This window comes from Onychomys torridus, chromosome X (genome assembly GCF_903995425.1).
Source record: "Onychomys torridus chromosome X, mOncTor1.1, whole genome shotgun sequence".
In the NCBI taxonomy this organism is placed as follows: domain Eukaryota; kingdom Metazoa; phylum Chordata; class Mammalia; order Rodentia; family Cricetidae; genus Onychomys; species Onychomys torridus.
Window position 1 is genome coordinate 29,933,571 of NC_050466.1, and position 19,450 is coordinate 29,953,020.

At 43.5% G+C, this 19,450-nt stretch overlaps 1 protein-coding gene across 3 annotated transcripts in view; it reads left to right on the forward strand.

The window, feature by feature from the left end:
• Nucleotides 1–17,304, forward strand: part of Arhgap36 (Rho GTPase activating protein 36) — a 30,201-nt gene extending 12,897 nt beyond the window's left edge. Inside the window, exons 1-13 of one of the 3 annotated variants that reach the window (XM_036174851.1) lie at nt 1,188–1,253; nt 9,260–9,418; nt 10,606–10,671; nt 11,180–11,418; nt 11,630–11,822; nt 12,041–12,096; nt 12,316–12,466; nt 12,991–13,139; nt 13,273–13,449; nt 13,656–13,753; nt 13,881–13,987; nt 14,432–14,608; nt 16,084–17,304. In XM_036174851.1, the coding sequence (XP_036030744.1) occupies nt 9,304–9,418; nt 10,606–10,671; nt 11,180–11,418; nt 11,630–11,822; nt 12,041–12,096; nt 12,316–12,466; nt 12,991–13,139; nt 13,273–13,449; nt 13,656–13,753; nt 13,881–13,987; nt 14,432–14,608; nt 16,084–16,214 (1,659 nt within the window). In that variant the 5' untranslated portion in view covers nt 1,188–1,253; nt 9,260–9,303 and the 3' untranslated portion in view covers nt 16,215–17,304. Of the gene's footprint in view, nt 1–1,187; nt 1,254–9,129; nt 9,419–10,605; nt 10,672–11,179; nt 11,419–11,629; nt 11,823–12,040; nt 12,097–12,315; nt 12,467–12,990; nt 13,140–13,272; nt 13,450–13,655; nt 13,754–13,880; nt 13,988–14,431; nt 14,609–16,083 lie in introns of those variants that run through there. The other 2 variants (XM_036174850.1, XM_036174849.1) reach the window with 2 other exon arrangements.
• Nucleotides 17,305–19,450: the final 2,146 nt, after the last annotated feature.

Genomic DNA, 19,450 nt, shown 5'->3' on the forward strand with positions numbered 1-19,450 from the left:
CAGCTGCTCTCTAACTATTCTTTTCTCCTTTCATCCTTCTTTCCTTTGTGTGGATTCTGCTTCTTTCTCCTTTTTCCTTGCTGGGCTCATACATAGTCTTTAACATTCTGGACTCTCACCTTCTCTATTCTTTTGCCTTTTAACAACCACAGTCTTCCATTCCCCATTGACTTAACCCAAGAAAGCAAGCAATTCAGTTGCAAGGGGAAACAATTGTACACTGGAAGATTCTCTCATTTGAGAGCTTGCATCATAGCACCATATTGCTTTTGGAGCATCAGCGGAGAATATTGGAGATACACTCTCATTGTCAATAAGTTGTTGCTTGACATGATGTTGATTTGTAGATATGATTGGTAGGCTACAGATTAGAAGGGAGTTTTGGAAGACATTTTAGATGCATGGTCATTTGGCTTCCCCAGATGTCTAGACATGCAAAAACAATAAGAAAGAATGAAGATAATAATAATGGGGTGGGGGAGGTTACTGAGATCATTGCCATCCATGTGGGTGGAGGACTTTGTGAAGTCAGCTACTGTTTGCTTCTCTTGCTCACTGAACTTTGAACAAACTGACCTTTTTAGAGCAGAGGCCTTGGACAAGAGTGGGAAACATGGAACTGAAAAAGTGAGTCAGGGTGTGGTGGGTGGTGGTCCTTAAGCAGCCCTTGCATGCCAAGAGTCTACAAAGGATGTTCCTTGCTCATAGGTGCCAGGTTAGAAGGAAATAAATGTGCTATACCAAGCAGGGTGCCAAGCTGGGAACCAAGAGGTGTGGACCCTCACCTTGGCTCTAGAACTAATTAGCGCAGTGTTTGGGGGTACATTTCTTAATCTTCTGAACCCCACTTCTGCCTTTCCTTCATCTGTAATGTGAGACTGTGAAGCATGACCAGGAGAGGGGAAATTTGGAAAGCTCAGGGGACCCTTAGGGCTGAATCTTAAAGACGAGTTTGTTTTAAATAGGAGAAAAGATTGTGAGGTACGTGAAAAAACAGTGGGAGTAGCCCAGGGAATTCAGCAAACAGGTATGCCTAAAGCACGGAGCTGACTGCTGTGTAGAAAATTGCTATGAATCAGCCCCTACCCCACCGGCGGAAAGCCGTACACAGGGTGGGGGAAATCCGAGTGGCAGAGCCGAGCGCTCACAGCGCCTGCAGCTCGTCTCAGGACTTGCCGCGGCCGCATTGCCAGGCTGACTAGCAGGTCTCCAAGCCTCTTATTCCTTGGCCGGACCAGGAGAGTCGCCAAGAGGTAGAACAGGGGCTCCACTTCAGGGGCCCGAGAAGGGCCCTCTGTGGGGTGGCGAAAGAGGGAGGGTGAGGGTCCTCTCACTGGAGGGTCCGACGTGTGGGAGGGAGAGGAGAGCAGAGAGTGTTGAACCTGTTGCCAGGGTGTTCGGGTAAGGGCATCAGGGGAGAGTTCGGAAGAAACACGGAATTTTTTCAGTTCACACTGGGTGGGTGGCGGGGGAGGGGGACAGCGGAGAGTAGTTTTGGGCGCGGGAGGGTCTTGGTTTAACTTTGCAGATTAAGTATTCCCACGAGCTACATAGGGGCGGGACACGCGCAGGGAAGCCCAACTCAGTCTGAAGGCCTTGCTTCACTGCGCAGTGGCTGCCACGGGCTGAGGCTAACCCCTTGATTCCTTGATTGGAAGGTACAGTTTATGCTGACTCCCCCCCACCCCTTTCCCTGTCAAGAGCCTGTAGCTGGGCCCCAGCTTGCATAAGACAAGAAGGAAACCAATTCAATCCCCCTACCTTCTATACTATGGGTCCCATGAATCCACTGAGGAATGGTGGGGGGGGATCTCTTTTAAGTAGGAGGTATGGCATCAGCACTGTGACCCTCTGTCTTGGAGTTCATTTAGACCTTTCTTGAATAATCAAGGTCTCTGCAGTCAGAGGGCTCTGTCTCTACACTGCTGTTTAGGTAAATAAGATGATGATAAATTATGACAGTTTTGGGCTTGGAGGTACACACTGACTTGCCCAGGACTCCTGACTCTTGGTCTAAGGCTTTTTGAAGAAAGTGGTCTACTTTGGAGAGGGAGAATATGTAGTTTGACACTGATATTTTAGAAATATGATATTTGAAGGTAGTTTTACAATGCCATTCCTATTCATGAAAACTACATGGGGAAACTATCTCCCACAGACCCAATTCCCAATGACATTTATTTAGACAGGACTTTGAAAAACAAAACTGGCAGAAAATTGTGTACTTGTTGAGAAAGATACGATGAAAGGGAAGGAAAATGAGTGGGGAGGGGCACAAAACTGAAGGAGAAGCCCTGAGCCTAGGCTGTGAGGATTTCTTTATTCTGCAGGTTTCCTTGGTATGACCTCTGTCCAGATGGTCGGGGGCATTGTTTCCACTGGTGTTTTCTTTCTCATGTGCTTTGTGTAGAAGCCACAGATATGGTCTGGAAAGGCAAATGGTTCATGATGCTCCCTTTAATCAATTCTCATTTCTCTCTATTATAGTGAACACAGTGTGTAAATATGTGGAAGAGTGTGGTGATGTGAATGTGTATATGGATGTTTGTAAGCAGAATATAGGTGGGGGAAGAGTATGAATATCCGGGAACTATGTACTAGAATTCACTGAGTGTGTACTGAAAGCCTACAATTAAGTGAGGGTCTGTCCAGTGCAAGTAGGCCTAGAGATACAGTCAATTCTTAATAGTCCTTAAAGGAATAAAAAGGAGAGGAAATGGATTTAAATTAGTGAAGGGAAACATGGAAGGATGATGATCCCTCTCTTTTAGTCATGTGACATTTGTGTGACCTTCAACTAGGCTATAAGATCCCAAGGGCAGGAGCTGGGGCCTTCCATGCAGATAGCTCTCCCTTTCTCTCCCTCTAGCAGGCCAGTGGGTATTCAATTCCTTTTGTGACCCAATTACTTTCCCCTACATTTCACAAACTAAACTCCCCATACACTGCATCTCCCATCAAGGAAGACCCAGTGAAGAACTAGCTCTCCTTTCCCTTCTAAAAGTGTACTTCCTGCTGGCAGTAGGTGAGTATTCATTTTCAATTTTTTAAAGCTGGGTCAGGGGTAGTCTTCATCAGGGAGAGACTCTCCCTCAATCCCAGTTCTTCAGCCTAGCAGTCCTTGCAAAGTTGACTTGAAGGATTTTATTTTTTGAGGGAGAGAGGGGAAGGGTCCTCACTCTTGGACAAATGTACCCTTTAGGCGATTCTTTCATCCCACCCTACCTTTGGGTTAATATGCACCCCTAACACATACTGTGTTTGTTATAATGGCATAGACTTGAGACTCATAGAAGTGAGATACTTCTCACTCTAAGCCATACACTTGGTTTTTGAATGTGTAAGGCTGAGATTTGAATCTAGGCTTACACACACACACACACACACACACACACACACACACACACACACAGGAGGGGGAGATAGACAGAGACAGAGAGACAGATAGAGGGGGAAGGAAAAGAGCCAGACACACACATACAGAAATACACACACACACACACACACACACACACACACACACACACACACATGGAGATGGAGAAAGACAGACAGACAGAAACAGAGAGACAGAGAGGGAGTGGGAGAAATGGAGAGAGAGACACACACATACACACAGAGGGGGGCCTTTCTTCCCACTTCTCCCATGGTTTATGTATAACTTGCATTAAGCCAAAAGCTCTCAAGAACTCTAGTTTGTTGTTTTCTGTAAAGAGGGGATAATCCCAACCCACCTCCTTTCCAGGGGTTGTTGTAAGAAGAAAGTGGCATGATTCATTTGTTCATGAATCATGGATAGCTGCTTTAATTGTAAGAGCTTTATGTTCTCGCAAACACTTAGACTTTATAATTCCATGATTCACCCAATGAACATTTACTGAACACCTACTGTGTGCCAGAGTTTAGACATAAAGGATATATAGAAAGCTTTGGAGAAAATGAGAAGCATGAGGCAAATTAAGCATTATTTTTTTAACCACCCATTGCTAGAACATCTTATTTATTTTTTGCCTCTTCTGCCACCATTTAACATAAATAGCAGCTAACAGGGTGAAATTACAACACAGCTTGGGGCGGCAGCAATAGTACGCACCCTGACACACACTGCAGATAATATCCAGAAAATCTAGAGCTGGTTGTATTTGATGTCACAGTGCCTTGCTTAAACTATCCTTTGGGATTTTTATAGCATAAAAATTGCTTTTCACTACCCTGAGCTGGAGTTGTTTCTTTAGTCTATAAAATTTTAAAAGGGCATCCCTCATTCTATAGAATGACAATTGTACTTATTGTACAAAGATGCTGTAATATCTGGTGGCTGCCTGCCTTCTATATGATTTCCTCTGGTTTTATGGAATTAGCCTTTGATTACGGGTGCATTCTGGATAGTTCTTTATCTAGCAATGCAAGAATCTTACAGCTCTTGAGATGGGGTAGTAGAAAATGACCTGACACTGAGAAATGGGTTCATGTCTAGTCTCTGAGTCTCAATTTTCTGAAATGAAGAGATTTTGGACAAGGTGACAGATAAGTTTTACTCCAGTCCTCATAGTACACTATTCTTGAAACAGATTTTTAAACCCAGTGATTTTCTTGAGAAATTTTAACAATACCATCTCCAGTTTATGAGCTTCTGTCGTGGCATGATGGGCTGACTGCATGGACTGAAGAACGCTATCCCCAGATTTAATTATCTTGGGGCATCATCACTGCATAGGCTAAAATGAGTCATTTTGTTCACTGCATCTGCAGCCTTTGCTGAAATGGAGGTTATGGATAACAACTTAAAGGCTAACTCATTAATGCTCCAGATGAATGAAGTAATGTGTCAGCAGACCAAATCAGTACCCAGATGTGTTCAGCTAGAGCTCTGTATCTCTTTCGCAGGTTGTGATATATTAATGGGGGTGTCTTTACCCATTGTCACTGCCTGTGAACATTTGAATAATGTAGATGCAATACCTTCTGGGCACCCAGCCCCATGCACTATCAATTTCTCAAACTCCAAGGAGCTTTCAGTGGCTTGCAGCAAAATTCTAATGATGCCACAAGGTGCCTAATTAATAGAGATTCAGACCACAGAGTCAGTGTGATCCCCGTTTTTTTTTTTTTTTTTTCATCCATGTGTACTGGTGAGAGCTAGACCAATCCTAACTATATGATAGGAGCAATGGAGTAAATTAGGGCCCCAAATTGTGAAGGCTGTGGATTTATGGTTAGCTGAGAACATTTCTATCCTCTCCATGTTGAAGTGGTTGACCTTTCCAACATTAATTTGTTTCCCCATCTGTGCCATGCATTTCAGGAGGACCTGGAGAACAGTCTTGATGCCACCCAAGGGTGCACCCCCCTTTCTCACTCCTCAATACTTGATTTGTTCCTCTGCCATTTGTTAATATTCTCCTGCTTGGTATCTGCTAATTTCTGAACTCCTTTACCTAGCTAAATGGTATTATATGATCTTTTGCTGGTAATATTGTTAAACTGGGTGGTTTGAAAGAGAAATACATTGGGGGACATAGTTGCATTTTACTGATTAGAACAACAGCATTTGCAATATTTAATTATGCAGTGAGTTTTCTTGACTCTTGTAAGATGATGTAAAAGGCTTGAGGTTGAAGAGTGAAGAAGACAGAGCATTTCCTAATAGATGCCCAGATCTCTTTATCTGTGCTAATTCAATTCAAACTTAGTAGAAATTGAGCAGAGTAGACTAATCGATGCATCAATACAAATTGCTATTTTATGTAATCATTTTTGCAGCCTGATAGTTTCAGAAAGATTTGGGTGCTCTGCAAAGAATCTTTGATACTACATGTATCAAAAAACTAAAAACTAGTAAAACAACAACAACAACAACAACAAAAAACTAGTGCTACTTACTGCACACACAGTATTCATTTATCATGTAACTGTGCAAATAGAAGCTGTCATCCCCCATTTTACAGAGCAGGTCACCAAGGCTCAGAATTCAATTGCTTTTCCTCTGCTTATACAGCTAAGAAATAATAAGGCTTGGCTTTGGCTCTAACTACAGGTGTTTGTGTAAAAAAAAAAAAGTATTTTTGCAAATATCTTGGATTCTTTGCTTTCACATTCCTCCTTGGGTATCTTTTTGACTTCAGTGACTATGAATTTAAACATGGCATGCTGAATGGGGGAGGGGAAGACACTGAAGCAAGAGAGGTCTCTTGGCACTTTGTTTCCTGTGGTGAGCCTTCTTTTGTGTTCAGCTTGGCAAGTCAGGATTGAGGACAAGTAGATTGGTTAAACCTAAAGAACTTGTTTTGTGCCTGTCCCTTAGTGCTGAAGCCTTGTGTTTCTCATTTGCTTCTTTTGGGGGCATTCTGGTCTTCCCAGCTCTGCTACAGTCTTGGGGCCTACTGGTGATCTGAGAGGGTTGAAGGTACGTAAGATGGAGTCAATTTTGTTGGCAGTACTGCAGCCTATGACTGTTGTTAAGTTCAGCCCTGTATGTTCAAGCAGGGAGGCAATGACAAACGGTTTATTGTAAGGCCTTTGATTTCCTTTGGAATTGTAAGCATCTAGGCTGACTCATCTCTCCAAGGCTTCTCCCTCCCTCCCTCCCTCCCTCTCTCTCTCTCATTTTCAGGCTGATGATGATTTGAGGTTTCACTGTTTGTTCTCACCTTTTTTTTTGAGGAGGGGAGGGATTTATTTTCATCCTGTATTTTGGGGGAAAGAACTAGCTCTTCTCTTTGGGTGAACAGTTCTGGTAAGCCTCAAGAAGAAATAGCTGAAACTCCAAGAGAGGTACAATGGTGTTTGGACTGGGATAAGGGGAGGGGGACTGGGATATTAGAAATTTGAAGGCAAAGCTAGACTATGTGTCAAGATGAGACTCTTGTTTGGTAGATTTTAGGCTTGCTATTATTGTTGGTGGGGTTTGCTAGAAGTTCAGTCTGTAGCTGCACTTAAATGCATATGCCTTTGGTTTAAATGGTCACTTTTGGTGGTTATTTGGTGGTCAAGCTTTGGTGTTCACCTTGGGTTCAGGGTATGTGCTTTGCAGTTGAGGAAGCTTTAGAATCTATGGGCTTTCATCTTGGCTTCATCTAAAAGCCACAGAAATAGCCCTTGTTCTTTCTCATTCTTGACCTCAGTTATCTGGCAGTCATTTCTGTTAAGGTAAATGGGTAAAAGAGAATTTTGTTGGTAAAACTCAAAAGGTATATATTCTTTCTAGAATGTATGGCTTATTTATTTAGACTACTGTATGAGAAGTATTTTTCTGACCTCTTCTCTGTCAACAGCTATGTTTTCTGATCTTTGAATTTTTAGCCCCCCTAATAATATATATATAACATATTTGTAAACATATGAGAGGAAAGCTTAGAAAAATGCATATGAGGTGGCTTCCTTTTGTCAAAAGACTTAGTTCTCCATGTCCCAAATTACTTTCTGTGCTAGAAACTAGCCATAAACATATCCACACAAACCATAAACTTGGAAGCTATCCTAAACTTTTCCTTCCAGTATAATTAATTTTTCCCTAAATGTTATCATTTCCATGAAGGATCTCTGGCATATGTAACCAATCCTTTGCCCCTTAGCTGATCTACCTGCTTTAGGCTTTTCTATTAAAAAAAATGATAATTTTCATGGCCCTATTGCCTGGACTAGAAAAAGAAGTCTGTCTTTTTAGCATGACATAGGGTTTTCATGATGTATCTTCTAGCTTCTGCATATTGCTTTAAGTAGATGTCAGTCTTTCTTCCATCTCTTTGCCTTTGCACAAGCTGTTATCTCTCTGTCTGTCTCTGTCTCTGTCTGTCTTCTCCCCCCTCCTCCCCCTGATCCTGTCTCCAGGCAGGATTAGATATTTTCTCCTTTCTGTTCTCACAGTACTTGGTTTATACCTTTGCCAGCTGACATATCAAAAGGTTTTATAAACTGTTGCTAACTTGTGCATGTCTTTCACTGCACTATTAAATCTTTTATGAAAGGAGCAGTATTAAATTGGGCAATTAATACAAATTTATTTTTTCCTTTTAATGAATGGTTGAAAGAACAAATGAATAACAGAGGATGTGATAAAAGATGCTATGTGGGGTCCAGGGAGGTCTTCAGTGAGGGATGTACAGCCTGGGCACAGTATCAGATAGGCCATGGAGGAAGTCCATATAAAACACTTTTGCCATTACATTAAGAGAAACTTCACTGTGATCCCCAATTCTGTCCAAAGTATCACTAGAAATGGCCTAGAGATGAAGTATTTTTCATAAAAGTTGACACCCCCCAAGAAATAAATTATAATCAGGTTTAATAAATGAGAAAAAGTAAAAGCAAACAAAATACTACCACTAAAAACTGTTAGAATTTAAGTGTCTTTGTTTCAGTGTTTTATGCATGTTTTTCTTCAAATAAAGGTGATAATTATGTCTACATTTTGTATTTGTTGTTGAAAATCTCTTTATAAGAAAGAATTAGCAAAGTACTGATTCAAAAAAAGAAAATCTCTTTATAAACATCAATGTATAGTTGCATCATTTTCCGTACTATTTATTACATAATCTGTATAACTCATCTCATTTCTGGGTTAGTTTTTTTTATTGGATGGTTCATTTGTATATGATGTTTCCTGTCTGTAGCAAGATTTCATTAGAATAGATTCCTAGAAGGGGAATTACTAGGTCAAAAGGCCTGGGGACAAATTTTGGCTCCAGATCCATGTGTCCAGTTTGTCTTCTGAAAGAGTTATTTAAACTTACTGTGTTCCTAGCTTGGGTAGATAGATACCTTCTCTTTACCTAACCCAGACAGTTTAGAGCATCATCATGGAAAAAAATCAGTGCTTTAATTAATTAATAGAAACTATTATGTCTTATTGTTGTATCAAAGTGCTTTAAAAAATAAGGTTGCTTTTTTAAAAAAAAAAAACAAACCCTGTTTTCTTTATTTTTTTTTTTTTGTTAGTTTTTTTTCTCTTTTCTGGACTGCCTATCTGTTCAGAGCTGGTTTTGTTTTTCAAGTTGTTTTTTTTTCTTCTTCCTCTCCCTCTGAATAAGCTACTAGAGGCAGCCCTGCTTGAGGGTGAAGCCACCTCCCAGTTTTCCCTCCCTCTTTACCTCCCCCCCCATAGTTCCCTCTACCAGGTCCAGTGACAGTTGGATGATGCAGTCTTGATAATCATCCGATTCCAGAATGGGTGGCTGCATGCCTTTTCTGAAGGCAGCAAGGACACAGTGTCCCAGAATCATGCTTTTTTTGCTCTTGTTGCCTGCCTTCATTTTTTTAGTGAGCGTCCTAGGAGGAGCACCAGGACAGAACCCGGACAGCAAGATGGACATGGTATCCATACACAGCCTCTCCGAGCTGGAGCGCCTGAAGCTGCAGGAGACTGCTTACCAAGAACTCGTGGCCAGACATTTCCTCCCTGATTTCAAGCTGGACAGAGGTGAGCTATACCCGGAGTGTGGCGTCCTCGCCTTCGGGGCGAGTAGACCCCCCGGGCGGGATGGGGCAGATTGGAAGTCCTGGAGGGTAAGAGGGGGTCTCCGGAATCGGACCAATCTCCTGGCGCCCCGGGAATGGAGGAAGCAGGAGTTGAATACTGTTTGTTGAATTTCAGAAGAGATAAAAGATTAGTTGAGTAGAGTCGAAGCCTGGGGTTTTGAGGGAACGGTAAGCCCGGTAGGACCGAGGACAGGTGAAGAAACTGGACTCACCAGGTGTAGTGGGAGAATCGGGCAAAGAGAGATCGAGGCTCAAAGAGGCACTCCAAAGAGGTTTGGGACGGGGAGAGACTGCACGCTGGAGAGAGAGACGGTGGGAAAGAAGCAGAGAGACACGCGCCAAGCCCCGCAAAGAACAGGAGGGCTGTGCGGGCTCGGGGGTTAGCGGCGGTGCGCTCAGAGCGCAACCCAGCTCTACTGCCTGTGGGGAAGCCAGGGGACCAGGCGCGGGATCGTATCCCAGCGCTCCGGGAGATCTCAGGGGTACGCGCACAGATTTGGCTGCAGGCTATAGGGGAGGTGGGAGACGTAGGAGATGTTCGCCATGCTCGAGGGGCGCTCCCGTAAGACTGGGAAGTGCAGGGGTGGGGGCCAGGTTCTCCAGGCGCGCACCTCTGGCGCAGCCTAAGCTGGGTGAAGCAAAAGGCAAGAAGACCCCTCTGGCAGTCAACACTGCGGGATTTGGAGCAGAGAGACAGCCAGGTGTCGCCGATTCTCTCACCGCAGCACAAGGAGCCGACGGCAAATCAGCGCGCGTGAGCGCTTCCGCAGTAACTTGGAGACCCTCACCCATGGTGGCGCTGCAGGCAGAGCCCCTCCTTTCGCCTGTTGCATGATCTGAGCGGCTCTGAGCTTTTGAATTTATGTTTTAAGTGTTATACTGAGAAATTACTGGTTCATAGCAAGATGAAGCCGGCGCATTAAACTGGTTAGGTCAAATTCTTGGAATCTTGCATGTGCTAGGTAGGACAAATCTTGTTGTAAGGAGGGGAAACTGAGGCTGGGCCAAAGAAAAATACTTTTCTTGAGCTGAACAGCTTCAATCATTGTTCAATTCATTGCGATGTTTTAGTTACTTATCACTTCCTGTATGAATATGTCTTTTCTTTTTTCTTTTTGTTTTTCATAGCTCTCCCCGTTGACCGTCCAAACACCCTGGAGAAGTGGTTTCTGATTCTGACAGGACAGGAGAGGGGTAAAGGGGCTTTTTTTCTTTTCCTTAGGAAATAAATCAAAGGCTAAATCCCGTCTGGTTGCGTCCCTGGATACTGGATTCTTGCTGGTGCTTATTGCCCCGAAGTCCCCTCCCTCCCCCTCCCAGAAACCCACCAGAGGGTTTTATCAGGAAATGGAGGAATAACTGCTGGCTCTTGGGGTGATCCTCTCAGACTTGCCTTAGCTTTCCGGTTGATGTACCTACCCCAGACAGATCAACCCGAGAAGAAATGTCCCTTAGTGCTTCATGGTGGTCAAGCACTGACAACACATAAGTAGGAATGAGACCTTAAGCCATACATAGGGGTAGTTGAGGGAAATTAGTCTTTTTTACCTAACTAGTGCAGGGTCTCATTCCACAGACAGGGGCGCTGCGGGCCTGGGGGGCGGGGTTGATTACTGATGATTGCTTGGAAGAGGACTATAAGCCCATGTAGCCCCCCTAATACAAGTGCTGCCCCGCTTTGACTTTTCTCATCCTTTCCCAGCTGCAGCTTTCAAGACCTTTGGCATCCGCTTGGAAGAGGTGCTGGTGAATGAGCTTACCCGCCGCAAGCACCTTGAACTGACAGCTGCCATGCAGGTTGAAGATGCCTCAGGTCCCGCTGCAGGCCGTCGTCGTCGGGGAAACGTGGTGCAAAGGATGTTTGGACGCTTGAGGCGCTTTTTCAGTCGCAGGAGGAATGAGCCCACCCTGCCCAGAGAGTTCACTCGCCGTGGTCGTCGAGTGAGTTCAATCTTAGAGGTTTCAGGCAGGGGCCCTTTGTGGAGACTTAAGGCCTGTGTCCTTATGGTGTGGGGACAGAACAGAAATAGAAGGGGTAGGCCTATCTTACCACAGAGAAATGGTGATGTTCTGAATGTCATTCAGCACTTAGGAAGGTCCCAATGGATGCTCCTTCTTCTCCATTTCAAGACACTGGTTTTTTTTCCCACAGGGTGCAGTGTCTGTGGATAGCATGGCTGAACTGGAGAATGGGACCCAGCTGATGCAGAACCTGCAGCTCTCAAACGTTTCATTTCCTATCGGGCAGCGACTTCTGGGATCCAAAAGGAAGATGAGCCTCAACCCAATTGCTCAACAGGTCCCTCAGATTGTTGAGACTTGCTGCAAATTCATTGAGAAACATGGTAAGGAAGCCACAAACGTTTCAATCAAGGAAGGCTGCAACTGAAGGGTAAAGGAAGAATGTTGTAGAAAGGGAGAGAGAAGCTATAGGATGGAGGGCTTGAGTAGCATTCCCCTGATACTACCGAAAGTTGGGATGCAACTGCTAAGGGAGAAATGGGGGAACTTGATTGGGAAATAGGGGTCATAGATGCTTAAGATCACTGATCTTTTCTTTCAGGCTTAAGCTCTGTGGGGATTTTCACCATTGAGTACTCTGTGCGGAAAGTGCTTCAGGTAAACTTACTGTATATACATGTTTGTTCTTTAGGTAAGAAAAGGAAGAGAGAAATAAGGGCTCTTTTGTAGACATGGGGTAGTGTCATGATTGAGAGTAAGATCTTTATAGACCCCTAGATACACTACACTGCTAGTTATCTTTACTGAAGCTTGTCACTTCTTGAGGTGTCTATGGTGGGCAAGGCAGATATTTCACATCTTCTTTCCCCTTTTTAGCTCCGCGAGTTATTTGACAAAGGTCTGGATATTGTGCTGGATGACAGTGTGAATGTACATGATGTGGCTGAACTCCTCAAGGAGTTTTTCCGTGAAATGAAGGACTCTCTGCTGCCTGATGATCTGTACATGTCCTTCCTCCTGACTGCAAGTGAGTCGTCTGTCCTCCATTGTTAGTGCAAGAAGCAATACACAAATCTAGGGAGCATATTGAGAGAGCTTAGGTTATATGACCCTCATGAATCTAGGATAGAATGAACATCAGAATAGGAAACATACATCTCCAGAATATACAGTCATTATTTGTTAATGAAAATAAAAATTTAATAAAACCACCTCCATGTTTTTTTTTTTCCTGTCCCTTGCTGTTCCCTTACAAATCTATTGCTTGGAAATTTCTCTTAAGCTTCTAGAAGTTGTTGGATGTGCTCGCCCTCTCTGGGCAAAGAAGAACCAGGCTTTATAGAGTTTTGATTTTGATTTTGAGGTTGAGAAGGGAACTTCTTGTTTTCAGAGACCCTGATCTAGTCAGATATTTTGGAATGAAGCAAAAGCATGTTGCCTGTGTACTTTTTCCACAAACACCAGCTACCATGAGGCAGAAATGGGTCTCCTTTTATATCAGGCTGCTCCCAAGACTAGCCCCCTGAATCAGCCCCATTTTCCTTCTTCTAGCTCTGAAGCCCCAGGATCAGGTTTCTGCCCTGCAGCTGCTGGTCTACCTGATGCCACCCTGCCACAGTGATACCCTTGAACGTCTGCTGAAGGCACTGCATAAGATCACTGAGAATTGCGAAGACTCCATTGGCATTGATGGACAGCTGGTAAAAAATTGTTGGGTAGTGAAATCAAGTTGGTTATAAAGTGGGTAAAGAGAGAAAACCAACAATAAAAAGATACACACCTATTGTACAGATTCTAGGGCTACCTCAAGGTCGATCACACTTCTTCACCTAGGTTCCAGGTAACCGGATGACTTCAACCAACTTGGCTTTGGTGTTTGGAACTTCTCTCCTGAAGAAGGGGAAGGTGGCCAAGAAGGAATCCAGGAACACAAAGCTGGGGATTGATCACTATGTTGCATCTGTCAATGTGGTCCGTGCCATGATTGATAACTGGGATATCCTCTTCCAGGTAAGCAGGGCTTTTTACTGTACTTATTTGACACATCCCTTTTCTGTTCACAAGATAAGGGAGAGTTCTATGTGGATAACCAAGTCTCCTATTCTAGGAATTCCTCCCACGTTTGCTGATCACAGTGTCTTCAGTCCCAAATACCTAATAAAGATAAGTAAAACTGAAAAGGGATATACAGTTAAGGATACTACTTTTACCTCCAGGTGCCCCCCCATATTCAGAAGCAGGTTGCTAAGCGTGTGTGGAAGTCTAGCCCTGAAGCCCTGGATTTTATCAGACGCCGGAATCTGAGGAAGATTCAGTAAGTGTGGTTTTAACTTTCTGGCTTGTTTATGTTTAGCCTATAGGACTTCCAGTGTCATACCATTTAGATATTAACCAGCTTTTGGGGCAAACATACTAACCTTTTCAAATCCCTTCCCATGTAGGAGCGCTCGCATAAAGATGGAAGAAGATGCTCTACTCTCTGATCCAGTGGAAAACTCTGCTGAAGCCGAGGCTGCTGTCCTGGCCCAGAGCCAGCCCTTTGATGAAGGTTAGTTTCCTTCTAGAGATCATATCTCTGCTAAAGGTCAGGCCATTCCTGAAGGTCAGTCCCTTGAAGAAGGCTAGGCCCTACCAGAGAACAGGGCCCTTGCTGAAGATAAGCCCCTTGAGGAAAGAAGGTGAATCCTCTGAGAATAATATGTCTTTAAATGAAGAGTTAGTATTTTAATATTTCAGCAAGGGAGTAGTTTTGGGGAAAGTTCAAGGTCTTGAAATCCCACATTACCTTGGTATTCATGACCCACCCAGGACATATCAAAGCTTTATGAAGAAGATGATGGTGAGGATGAGGAAGTGCTGGTGAGGATGGTGATGACACCCTAAATTTTGATGATCTACCTCCCCTTGAGGATATTATAGAACTTGATGAAAACCCAGAACTCATTGAGATCCCAAACTTTGAAGAATTACCTTGTTTTTAATGTGGTTGCAGACCCTGAAGGAGCCCCAGACGTGCATGATATCTTGAACTTTGGAGAGAACTTGGACTATGACTTTGAAGAAGGATCAGATTTTGAAGACCAGGACCATCTGGATCTTGCAGAGGTTCCCTATCTTGATGTAGTTCCAAACAACGAAGATTCTGACTCAGACGCTGATGAAATCCCAGGTAAGGATGTAGCCCCAGACATTAATGAAATCTTAGATAATATAAATGCCCCAAATAATGATGAGTCCCAAGATTCAGAAGAAGTTCCCAATTTTGAAGATATCCCAGCAGCTGAAGTCCCAAATGATGAATCCTCAAATGCAGAAGAGGTCCCAGGCCATGTAGACTATCCAGAAATTAATGGGATTCCAGACTCTGAAGACCTTGATTTTGCTGAAGTTCCAGCTCTTTACGTAGTCCCAAGCCCTGAAGAAGCCTCCTTAGGACATGGAATACCAAATCATGAAGAGTTCCCAGAAGTTAATGGACTCTCAGACTCTGATGAAAATACAAATCTTGAAGAGGTACCAGATTTTGATGGCATCCCCAAGTGATGAAGAAACCTCAGATGCTGAGGAAATCCCAGATCATGAAGAAGCTTCAGAAGTTAATGGAGTTATGAACTTGGAAGAAACCCCTAACCCTGAAGAAGTTCCAGCTCTCCATGTGGTCATAGGTCCTGAAAATACCTCTGATTCTGGAGAAATTCAAGAACAGGAAGAATCCTCAGAGGTGAGTGGGGCCCCAAACAATGAAGAAGCTCAGATGAAGAAATACAAGGACATGAAGAAGCCCTCGGTGTTAGTGGAAACCAGGACTCTGAAGAAAACCCTGATCTTGAAGGATATTTGGTTATGAGTGCAGTACCTGAGCCTGAATATGTTCAAATTCACAGTAAGATTCCAGATTTGAAGAGAGACAGAGTAGGTGCTTCCGATGAAGATGAAGTTAGCATGGTGGTTCCAGAGACTGAAGATACCTCCATTCTCAGTAAAATTCTAGATCCTCCACAAGATGTGGTTGTCAATCTTGAAGATGCCATGTATGTGGAAGTTCCTGTGCCAGAAGATCTCAACTCGGAAGAAGTTCAGAATCAAAAGGCAATTTGGTTTCAAAAAGATGGGGCAGATATTATATTCCCTGTAGGTACTACTCTGCTTAAAAACAAGTCTCTGTCTTGCCTAGTCATGGGCTACATGTCCTTCCAAGAATCACAGAAGAATAACACCTGTTCTCTGCCCTCCACACAGTGTTGTAAGCTTCCAGCTCCAGCTCTGTCACTCATTTTGCTTGGTAAAGTTAACCAGGCTACCTGTACGGTGGTGTTCATAGCTAGGAGTTTACCCTTTCCCACCTATCCGTTGTGGTATGGTCTATTCGCTTTGAGCACAGGGCATCTGCCTCACTCTTTCTGTTTCCTAAATCTTATGCCAACTTCCATAATGCATAATGCTCCTAGATTCAAAACTCATTTTTATATTAGGCTGAAGTTTTCTTACATGCTAGATGGGGATGATTTTCCTTGCTCTGCCTTTGCCTCATATTGTAATTGAAACTCATATTGTATTTCAAAAGAATAGGTCTTAGTGTCTTGGATAGTGTGCAAAGTATGAAGTCTAGAAACATAAGAAGTTAATATTGTTACTATTTTCCAGGTTCCTCTGAGGAGCCCACTGTGCCTCCCCGCACTACCGGTTCCCATGACGGTGAGGAAGGAGCGGGTAACCCCCCCAAAGTGGAGGAAGAAGAGAAGGAGGGCAAATCTGGCATCGGCTTCTCTCCTTAGATGTTTTTCCCTCTCATAAGGCGCCAGACAGGGGAAAAGGGTGGGGGTAGACCTGGAATGTCACAGGAAACATTCAGAAGTTTTGAAGTCAAAGACCTGAGGGTAAGAAGGAGTTCCACCTGATGCTCGGGTCAGGATGGGAATTCCAAATACACTGCCAGCCCCATTACTGGGGATGCTTGGTATCTTCAGCTGATAAAAGCAGAGATGTTTCTGTGTCATGCCCAGGCTCCCTGGTGCTACCTTGCCTTCTCTTTTACCCCTGATCCAGGCTTTCTCTCACTACAGCCCCTTCCTTTAATTGATATTACACTTGTTATAAACATCTGTCCCAGAGAAGCTCACAAATCTCGAGGTGCTTTCCCTCCCCCACCCCAGGGGATTGCATGCTTTTCCTGACTTTCCTACCCTCCTCCCAAGAGCTCACTGGAAAGGCCCTCAAGAGGCATGTTAGAACGTTAGGTCAGCCTACAGACAGCTGACAAACAATTAATGCTAAAGTGTGTCACACCAACTCATAGCCGTGTCCCCGCAGCAACTCCACCGCCTCAGGATTCTTTCCCCTGCTCAAATTATTTAGACCAATGGCTCGTCAAGCAGCCACTCCCAAAATTCTGTGCAGTTTTGCTCAGGATGTGCCAACAGAGAAACCTCAAGTATAAGCCTAACTAGCTTTTCTGGGGTCAAAAGTTAGAGGAAAAAAATTAGATTTTAGTCCTGGATCTGTTTTAAAGGCAGCGGGTGTTCATGCCCCCGTTGTCAGTAAAACAACTAGTTAGGCACAGACACATAGTTCCAAGTAGTTAACATCACCTGATTACAAACTTTCTTACCTATCGTCTCTGTACTTCCTCTATGCAGGACGGTAGAAATTTGCGGGACTTGCTCTGGTAAAACACAGGTATGGGTTATGTATGACATCCAAATTATAACTGATATTTATGGGTAACAACTGCTAAGGTCCTTAGAATGAAGAATGTATTGTATTGAGGGATAGAAACTGATCATACAATGGGTAACAACCACAGAGCTCGAAGATTTGTGATTGTTAAAACTTCTCTGGCATTTCATCATTAATAAACATCTGTATTGTGACAGCACCATATTCATGGTGTACAGTGTGGTTTCTTTAACTTAAAACTTTGGGGGTGAGTTGGGAAGCTCTGAGTGGAGTTCTATAGGGGAAAATAAGATAGGGAAGAGAAACAAAGGGGAGGGGTTGATATAAAATGAAAAAGAGAAGATGGCATCATATAAAAGGAGGGGATGCAGAATAGAAAGAAGGAATGGATGATATGAGATAAGGAGAGGGGTTATGGGCAATAAAGAAGAGAGGATGACATGGGATAAAGAGTGATGGGGGATAAAGACATGAAATAAAGATGATGGTGGATGAAGAGGAGGGAATGACATGGCATAAGGTAGATGGGTGATGAGGAATAAAATGGAGATGGCACAAAATAAAGAAGAGAAAAAATGAAAACTAAAGAAGAGGGGATGACATGGCATAATAGGAAAGGATGATGGGTAATAAAGAGGAGAAGATGTTGTTGTATAAGAAGGAAGGGTGATTGTGGATGAAAAGGAGGGGATAGCATGGGATAATAGGGAAGGATGATGGGTAATAAAGTGGAGAGGATGATGTATGAGGGGCGGGTGATTGTGGATGGAAAGGAGGGGATGACATGGGATAGTAGGGAAGGGTGATGGGTAATAAAGAGGAGAGGATGATGTTGTATAAGGGGTGGAGTGATTGTGAATGAAAAGGAGGGGGATGGCATGGGATAAAGGGGAAAGATAATGGTGGGCAAAGAGGAGGAGATGATATGGGGTAAGGAGGAAAGGTGATAGAAAACAAAGAAGATGGGATAACATGGGATAAAGGATGATCAGGAATAAGAAGAGGAACACAAAAGGGAAGGATGATGGGGGATAAAATGGAAGGGAGATGAATAATAAAGGGGAGGGGATGGCAGGATAAGGGGGAAGCTACTGCATAGGTTAAAAGGAAAAGATGGTTGATAAAGAGGAAGAAATGAAATGGGTTGAGGGGGTAACAGGGCATAAAGAGGGTAAAAGTTGGATAAAAGGAAAGATAATAGTGTAGGAAGAGAGAGAATGATATAGGATTAGGTGGAATGGTGATGGAGAATAAAGAAGATGTGACATGGAATTAAGGGGGAAGACAATGGAGGATAAAGAAAATGGCTTGATATGGAGTAAGAAGGAGGGGTGTTGGAGAATAAAGAAGAGGGGATAACAGGATTATGGAGTGATGAGGAGTAACAAACAGAAGATAGCATGAGGTAAAGGGAATAGATAATAGTGTATGAAGAGGAGGGAATGATACAGGACAAGGGGGAGGTGGTATGGGATAAAGGGGAGGGATGATGGTGGATAAAGAAGACAGGATGATATGAAGCAGAGATGATGGGAAATAAGATGTGATGACATGGGGGAAGGAGGTGTTCAGGAATAAGGAACAGGGGATGATGGTATAAGAGAAAGATGACAAGGAATAAAAAGGAGAAGCTGACATAGAATAATGGGGAGGGAACATAGGGTAAGGGGGGGTGGTTGTGGATAAAGATGAAGGGATGATGTGGGATAATGGGGAAGAATGATGGAATAAAGAAGAGCAGATGACTCGAGATAAGGAGGGAGGATAATGAAGAATAAAGAAGAAAAGATAAAATGAAATAAAGAGGAAAGATAATGGAGAATAAAGAAGAGATGACATGGGATAAGAGGGAGAAGTGATATAGAGTAAAAACAAGGGTATGATGTGAGAAAAAGAGGGAGATTATTATGAATAAAGAGGGGCGTTGGAGGCTGGGCGGTGGTGGCACATGCCTTTAATCCCAGCACTCGGGAGGCAGAGCCAGGAGGATTTCTGTGAGTTCGAGGCCAGCCTGGGCTACCAAGTGAGTTCCAGGAAAGACGCAAAGCTACACAGAGAAACCTTGTCTCGAAAAATCAAAAAAAAGGGGGGGGGGGTTGATAAAAGGGAGAGATAATAGTGGATAAGAAGGAGGGGATAATATGAGATAGGAATGAAGGGTGATGGAGAATAAAGTAGAGGGGATGGAAAGCAATAAGAAAGAAGGGTACTAGGGAGTTAAGAGTATGTATGACATGAGATAAGGGGAATGATGGAGAATTAAGAGGAGGGCATGATATAAGAGGAATCGTGATAGGGTAAAGGAAGAGGCAACATGGAATAATAGGAGAGGATG